The sequence below is a fragment of the Arabidopsis thaliana genome, chromosome 5 (genome assembly GCF_000001735.4).
Source record: "Arabidopsis thaliana chromosome 5, partial sequence".
Lineage (NCBI taxonomy): Eukaryota > Viridiplantae > Streptophyta > Magnoliopsida > Brassicales > Brassicaceae > Arabidopsis > Arabidopsis thaliana.
This window is the reverse complement of record NC_003076.8, coordinates 16,135,893-16,143,939: the sequence shown is the minus strand read 5'-3', so window position 1 is coordinate 16,143,939 and position 8,047 is coordinate 16,135,893. Positions and strand designations below refer to the sequence as shown.

At 31.9% G+C, this 8,047-nt stretch overlaps 1 protein-coding gene and 3 long non-coding RNA genes across 6 annotated transcripts; 1 reads left to right on the top strand and 3 right to left on the bottom strand.

The window, feature by feature from the left end:
- Positions 1-251: 251 nt before the first annotated feature.
- AT5G06025 lies at positions 252-541 on the bottom strand. The gene has a single exon (NR_142884.1). It is a non-coding gene; the product is annotated as an other RNA (long non-coding RNA).
- A 1,720-nt stretch (positions 542-2,261) lies between these two features.
- AT5G06015 lies at positions 2,262-2,468 on the bottom strand. Its single transcript, NR_142883.1, has one exon. It is a non-coding gene; the product is annotated as an other RNA (long non-coding RNA).
- A 226-nt stretch (positions 2,469-2,694) lies between these two features.
- AT5G40348 lies at positions 2,695-7,346 on the bottom strand. Of its 2 annotated transcripts, NR_143312.1 has the most exons (3): positions 7,224-7,346; positions 3,953-4,046; positions 2,777-3,135 (listed from the first exon to the last, which is right to left on the bottom strand). It is a non-coding gene; the product is annotated as an other RNA (long non-coding RNA). The 2 variants fall into 2 exon arrangements; NR_143313.1 differs by lacking the exon at positions 7,224-7,346 and having other exon boundaries at positions 2,695-3,135; positions 3,953-4,891.
- On the top strand, positions 2,806-5,396 carry MYB24 (myb domain protein 24; the record flags this gene model as incomplete). Of its 2 annotated transcripts, NM_123399.4 has the most annotated exons (3): positions 2,806-3,141; positions 3,940-4,069; positions 4,871-5,396. In NM_123399.4, 3 exons carry the CDS (start codon positions 2,994-2,996, stop codon positions 5,235-5,237), a joined length of 645 nt encoding a protein of 214 aa, NP_198851.1. The 2 variants fall into 2 exon arrangements, with proteins under 2 accessions (NP_198851.1, NP_001330525.1); NM_001344322.1 differs by lacking the exon at positions 2,806-3,141 and having other exon boundaries at positions 3,927-4,069; positions 4,871-5,237.
- Positions 7,347-8,047: the final 701 nt, after the last annotated feature.

Here is an 8,047-nt window from a genome sequence, read left to right as displayed (position 1 = left end):
GATTTTTATTTCAAAATTTTCATGAACAGTTAGGTTAAAATTTGTATTAGTATTATTTTAAGTTACTCAAATGGTACTACAATTGAGTACCTTTTTATATACCTAAAGTTTATAGTATGCTTGGGTTTGGTATAAGTTTTGTAAATCAATACATACAATATATTATTTTAATTTAGGAAAATTTTCTAACTGCTCATCAAACCATGCATGACACATGAATACATATCAGGCTCTCAAGAGAGTGGAAACTATATTAAGCAAAATTGGACGGAGAAACCTTTTTGTTGTTTGATCATGCCATTGCCATACATGCTTATTTCGGTGAATGTTATGTGTCAAAGAAGCTAACTTGTCATACCATGAATATCAGTGTTATGTTCCATCTGTCAAAAGCACTATGCAGCCGATGGCCTCAGCTATTCGACAATGGGGTCTACGAACATGTATTCTCTCTGAATACCAATTCAATTCATATATATCTAGTAAAAGAGGATGAGTTGGTGGACTTAAGTCCCACTCTCACACCCACACACACATCTATGATACTTAAAAGATCTAAACCTGATCATATTAAAGGTTCTCTCTCTCTTTCTATTATGTTCACCTCTATGCAAAGTCATTCTGCAAATTTATAGTAAATGCCTCTTAAAAAAAACTCTTGTTTGTTCCAACAAAACTAATCCGAAATTCTAGCTATCTACTAAGCGCACTAATAAGCAGTTTAATCCTGACCCTTTCTAAAATTTTACCATATTTTTCTCCCCAAAATTTCTAGCTATATGACCATATGCATGATCAGTGTTGGAGAGTCTACAAGACTAATCCTCATTTCTCCTTTCAAAAATTTCTTCACTTACTACTGTTTCCAGTCCACGTCCACACTCGCATCCCCGTCAATCAAAATGCACACTATTCTTGAGAGCTTTTTCTGTTCTCAGCAAGAAAGGTTAGTCAATGTGCTCCTCTTCCAAATAATAAGTCACAGTAACGCACCAATCCTGCTAGCCCGTGGGGAGAGAGTTATTTACACCCATTGGCCAAATTGTTCCCCCTTTATCCACTAAAATCCATCAAAACAAAAAAAAAGATCCATCAACACTAAGTCAAAAACTCAGTGAGATTATTGTGTGAAAACATAACAATAACGTTCAAGATTCAAAGTAGGCATGATGCATATTGAACCGAAACCCTAAAGTAGAAAATTGACATGTGTAAGGCGTAGATCACGTGATAGATAATGATTACTCTATGGTTAGAGCTTTTACCCAATTCCTGAGTGTTTCCGTGTCTCGTAAAAGTGTATGGTGTGACAGGTGATTGTTGTGTATATTTTATGTGTAAGATCTTGGTATTTGCGATGAGTTTGGCTGTTGTGAATTAAAAATATATGGAATGTCATTATAATTTCCCTGACTATAAAAGAACCCTTCTCTTTTATATCTCTTACACTTGATGCGTTACCATGTACATTAGCAAAATGTTTCGTGGTGCGAACGAGCATTGTTTTAATAACTACATCTACTGTCATAATCTCATTTTTTTGAGATCAAATAAACCACAGATATAGAATAAGCAAATGATATCTTCGAAAAAAGAGATAAGATAAGAGCTTTGCTAAGAAACAGAGCAGTCTGGAAAAAGAAGCAAAGTAAAAATGATATTTTAGACATGAAAAAAAAAAAACTGGCCTTTACATTTTATGAGTTATTTTTGTAATTAAACCCTTAAAAAGATAATCACAACTAAAGCCATGCATGCCAAAGTTATTAGAGTAAGAATTTTCTAACTATATTGAGAGATTTTTTTTTGGCGCGTACCAAATATATATATATGAATTGTGTTAGATATCACATAATCTCTTAGAGCACTTCCATTTTATAAGAGTTTCTCAAAGAAAAAAGAAAAAACGTTTGATTATATAATTATTTTTTTATTTTTATATTCTAATAGCTAAATGACGAGTGTGATAAACGTTTCTCATTTCAGAACCGTTTCTCCTTCTCATATAGAATAACTTATAAGCCCAACTCCATTTTAAAAAAAAAAAAAGAGCATTGGGATGCTCATATTTAAAGACAACTAGAGCACTAGCTAGGGGAAATATATAGGACAAGTTTGATAACGATGTAATTGGAGATTTGAAGGTTTATGTGCTTAGTGTGAAGGAGACTCCGATCCGATTAAGTAGGAGTGTCTCGAAGCCTTTCGGATAGAGATCATAGATATATAGGGTTTATTCTCAAGTCTCAAGTCTGTTGATGCCAAAGTCACGTGGAAGACACAGGAGGATATATTAAGGTCGATTCTCTTACACAGCTTTGTTATGTTTTCTCTTCCCCTTTAGATAACTCGTCTTTAATTAGTTTTCTCAGTAATTTTTCTTCATTTCAGTTGATTTATCCGGTTATCGGATAATAAGAGAAACGTGCAAGTTGGCTGATTGAGGATAAAACCTCACACTAAACCATATACTTTCCCCTATATTAAGCATTATGAAGCGTTATCTATTAGATCTTTAAAAAATCTGCACACATCCATTTGAACTATATATTAAAATATGGCTTGGAATAAGTATTTTGGTTCAGATCGAATCAAATTGCAATCCAAGAATGATTATACAATCTTACACATACATGTTAAATTATATGCATGTAGAAAGAAAATAGAACTATATATATAATATGATCATAGTTAGGTCTTGAAGCTGCACTAGCTCCCCATGTGTTATGAAAATTTATAAAATAAAGTAAAAACGACAATATGTGTCGCTAATTAGTATCTAAAAGACATTTAAGATTTTGGATTAAAGGTTATTAACAATGCCTTAAACTCTTGAAAAACCTTCTCTATAAAAGCAGTAGCTACCTGCCCACCACCTCAAAATATCAACTCTCTCTCTCACTTTCACAACTCTCCCTTTCTATTTCTCTCTCTAGAAAAATATCATCATCTATCAATTATATAGAGTACTTATTTAGATTCATTTCATAAAAATGGAGAAAAGAGAAAGTAGTGGTGGGTCTGGATCAGGAGATGCAGAGGTGAGAAAAGGGCCATGGACGATGGAAGAAGATTTGATTCTCATCAATTATATCGCCAATCATGGTGAAGGTGTTTGGAACTCTCTCGCCAAATCTGCAGGTCAAACTCTTATATATATATATCAAAAAGTTATAATTGATCTCCAATATTTGTTATGCTTATATGTGTGTATGTGTTGATGAACTAGGGTTTGTTCTTCACATGCGAAGATATTATATTTTAATCACTATATGTTTCCAGTTTTTTTTTTTATATATATTAATCTTTTATGGGTTTGATAGAAACTCTCTATTTTGAGCTTTTTGTTACACAAGCGATCTAAATATGAGTTAGGAATTTTAATTTCATATGAAAAACAAGAAAAACAATGGAAGCAAGACTATCTCCAAATTCTTACACATATATAAGGTAAACCGATAAGAATTTATTTTTTAATGCCCGGACCTTAATTGATTGTTTGATTGATTGGAACATATAGCTTACAAAAGGTCTTGTTCATCAGAATACCCACAAGCAATTAGTAATATATACTGACAGCAATCGCTAGGGTTTTAAAAAGCTTACTCTCGATCTAACATAAACAAGTTTATCCGGTGAACTATTCAATGTAAAACACTTAATACTCTCTGGTTAGAATTGTTACGGCAATCCACTAAAAACTGATTTTAGGTTTTTAATTAATAGCTAAAAACACAATAATAGAAAATGAAAAAAAAAAATTATTTCTTTCACCAATAAATAATACATGCATGCACACATAAATGTTTTTTTCTTTATTGTTATCGACGTGTACACATTTTTTTATTTATTTTGTTAATAGACATGTACACAATTGATATTTTGTTTCTTCATTATCGATTGTAATTGTAATTATATATTATTATATGTGTAATATAGGACTAAAACGCACCGGGAAAAGTTGCCGGCTCCGGTGGCTGAACTACCTCCGACCTGATGTGCGACGGGGAAATATCACACCAGAAGAACAGCTCACCATCATGGAACTTCATGCAAAATGGGGAAATAGGTTAGTGATTACCTAAATACACATAAAATTTTAAGATAGTCAGGTTATATGTTTAACAAGAGAAGCAAAGCTAAGTTTTCAAACTATGCATCGGTTATATATATATTCTTGAGGCTAAAGATAGAATTGATCTTTGAAAAGACATCAAAGCAAGACATTAGGTAATGAAGCCAAACATATTGGTGGGTATAACAAAGCTTTTCAACTCTTTTCAGCCATTTGTTTGAGTTTTAAACACGTTTCGAAATTCCCTCACCACTAACATTAAAAAACCTCGTGCCGATTCTACCACAACTTGTGCATGATTGTAATTCTTTTACACGACCATATACAAAGACAAGTACCAAAATATACATCTGTTTTTTGTCAACACAAATGTATACGCATAAAAGTGATAGATACCGAAAGTTAGATATTCCATATGGTGGTGTAACTGAAATTTGGATTGAAGTTGAATATTATTTGATTTATTTACGGATCTTTCGGGTCTTGGCTCTTAAATTTTTTTAAACCACACATGTATTTAATAATAGCTTCTTTTTTTTAATATGAATGTTAACTTCTTTATGGAATTCGAAAGGGATTCTAACTAATTACAAAATCGAAGCATTTGGCAAATGTTGTTCTACAACCAAAGCTTACAAAGTCTCAATGCAAACCTTTTTTTATTGCTCGACGTAGATGTAGCTGTTTCATTGCATCAACAACTAGATCGAACCTTCAAAAACATAATATATTTTTTTTCAAACAAAAAGTGATATAGTTTATCAACTCGTGATGATTATCCTTCATTATGATTAGGTGGTCAAAAATTGCAAAGCATTTACCAGGAAGAACCGACAATGAGATAAAGAATTTTTGGAGGACTAAGATCCAGAAATACATCATCAAGAGCGGAGAAACGACGACCGTTGGATCACAAAGCTCCGAGTTTATAAACCATCATGCGACAACGAGCCATGTCATGAATGATACTCAAGAAACCATGGATATGTATTCTCCAACGACGTCGTATCAACATGCCAGCAATATTAATCAGCAGCTTAATTATGGTAATTATGTGCCTGAATCCGGTTCGATCATGATGCCATTATCTGTTGATCAATCCGAACAAAACTATTGGAGCGTCGATGATCTTTGGCCCATGAATATATATAATGGTAATTAATAAATAAGTTCGTTAAAACTTATATATATTTACGGTCCAAAGAGGGTTCTATATAAACAGAGTACTGTATGGGATTGCCTCATTGTTTAGAGGTAGGTACTTAATATAAGGTTGGAGATCTTAGATGTATTAATAAATAACTCGTATTTACTAGATAGCACCCATTTCCTATTGTTATAGCACCAAGTCGACGTTTTACATAAATAAAACAAAGGAATGAACCATATTTCTTCCATATCTTAAAATAGTTAGTGCTCTACTGTTAAAGAATGGCCGTTTGATGTATGTACAAGAATATCATATGTTCTGCTTTTTGTCATCATATTATGTTTTTAGGTGTGTGTTTCCTTTTTTACATGCACATGGTGAAAGTGAAAACTAGATAAAGTGATGGAGACAACATCCCGAATTTGAAATCTAATATGAATGATAGTAGCTCTAACCAGTAAGATACATACACTATCATGGTTAATCTATTTTTTGTTTTTTTTTAATTATTGAATTTGAAAATTATATATGAAAATCAGAATTCGTGCAAATTATAGAACAATATATTTTGTGCATGACATTGCAACATGTGGAACCCAACGTTAGCCTAACTTTTAAAGCCAAATTCAACAAATTTATATCTTATAACAAGTTGATTTTAACTCAACTTTTATCCTTACTAAAGAAACAACCTGAACTGGTCATCTATTTCTGATATGTAGCTCACGTCATGTCTATAGAGTAATTTTAGGAATATTTTGACATCAATTCTGTAGAAAAGTGGTCTATGGTATGGATATCAAAAGAGTTAATCCATATTTTGTAATTATTTTTCCTGAAGTTTCCAAAAATCATATAGAAGTCTCTTTCGGGTGTGGAAATACATGTACATGTGGATCAATGAAATGCACATGTCACATGCTGTATAACATTCATAAACATACATAACATGTTAATCTATTAGCCTATAGTCATAGAACATGTGTCATCTAGGTTTATAAAATTTCCACACTTATTGTTACCTTTATTCCCAATGTATCCAATTTTGTGCATGACAATGCAACATGTGGAACCCGACGTTAGCCTAACTCTTTGAGCTGAACTATCAAAACCTTAAATCTTTCTAAGAAATTTCCATTATATTAGAGGATGAAAAAAAGACAACATGAATGAAACAACAATTTATATACTCGATCTAAAGAAAATAATAGCATAAATTAAAATTTTCAGAAAAAAACAAGAGGGAACATTGGTGTGAATAAGTGTAGTTATTGTGCTAAATTAAATTATGTTGGTCTATAAAGTATTGGTTAATATATATCAAAACATCAGAATGCTATAACGTCTAGATTAACTTGAGCTTTAGCAATTCGCATGAAGAAATAAAATTTGATGGTTAATTTTTGATCCAAAAATCATCTGATTACTAAAAATAATAAAGAAGAATAATCGGACCGACAAGGATATTATTCGTGGACGACAAAAAGTTTGGCAAGGGAGTGAGTTCACTACAGTAAGACGGCATATGTATTTAAGGATTACCAAACTTTTTGCTTTAGCCAAGGAAGCTTTTTCTCAAGAGCCAAGAGGCACACTTGTAAAAATATATAATCAAATATATGTATATATCAAACTAAATCAATACATATCAAATGTTGTCCTTGCATATACACAAGTAATTTCACATATGTGATAGTGATAGTGGTAGAGATCATCATCTTAGTTGAGACTTAATTAAATATGAACAATCAAGTTCGCTATTGCATCTATATATGTTTTTGCCTTTATTTCTAATCATGTAGATTAAGATCATTTTTATGATATGCGTATAAATATTGTAGAAAAGATTAAGGTGCACAATCTAGATTTGGATAGATAGAAAAAGTAGAGGCATTGGTTTAGCTATCATATGTTCTCATCACATCAAGAGACTTGGATCTTAATTAATCAATGTTTCCATATTTACTGATAAATAAAAAAGTTATAAAGTAGACAAACCGTTGATATAATTTTTCACGTCCAAAGAGAGTACGTAGATCACCTCATGACCAGGTTGCTTTATAGTGTTTAGATTGTATAGCATTCATATTCTGACTGAATCTCTAGAACATATGCTCAAATCATTTCGTTTGGAGTTTTGACCCATCCTCAAATCATATTATATATGCATTCTATGCAAGTACAAATATGAACCATTACATTTTGTTGAATTAGGTTGCATGTCTTTTTAGTTTTGCCCACATGTTTTTCGTGTGAGAATTGTGAATTCCCCATGTGAATCATAAATGAAAAGATAACATGGTGGGTCGTTCACAACTTACAATTCGGAATTATTTTAAACGTGTCTGAATTCCCTTGGCACTGTAATGATCCGTCTGTTACGTTGCCTTGGGCCTTGGGCTTTGGAGATGGACTAATATTTACACAAGTTGGGTTCAAGGTCATTGAGCTTTCTTTCAAACTATGATTAAGTAGTGGGAAATATATGATTCATATATCACTATTACTTGGTATTACAGTTCTAATACAGATTATACAGTTGATTCATATTGGTTCGCCGTCGATACTACATATAATCATGTCATGAGAACGTGTTGTTCGTGTAAAATTAACACAACAAGAAAATTACGTTTAGATGTATCAAATGTTATCCTAACAGATTTCACATGTTATATAGTCTCAACGAAAAAAATTAAAACATTTAAACTGGGTCAAAAGATGTATTTAAGCGATTTTCTTATATGGTGTAACATAAGTTGACCAAAAAGATTGAATATGAATTAGTGTGAAGATTGATTCAATGACTAAATCTAGTTTAATCA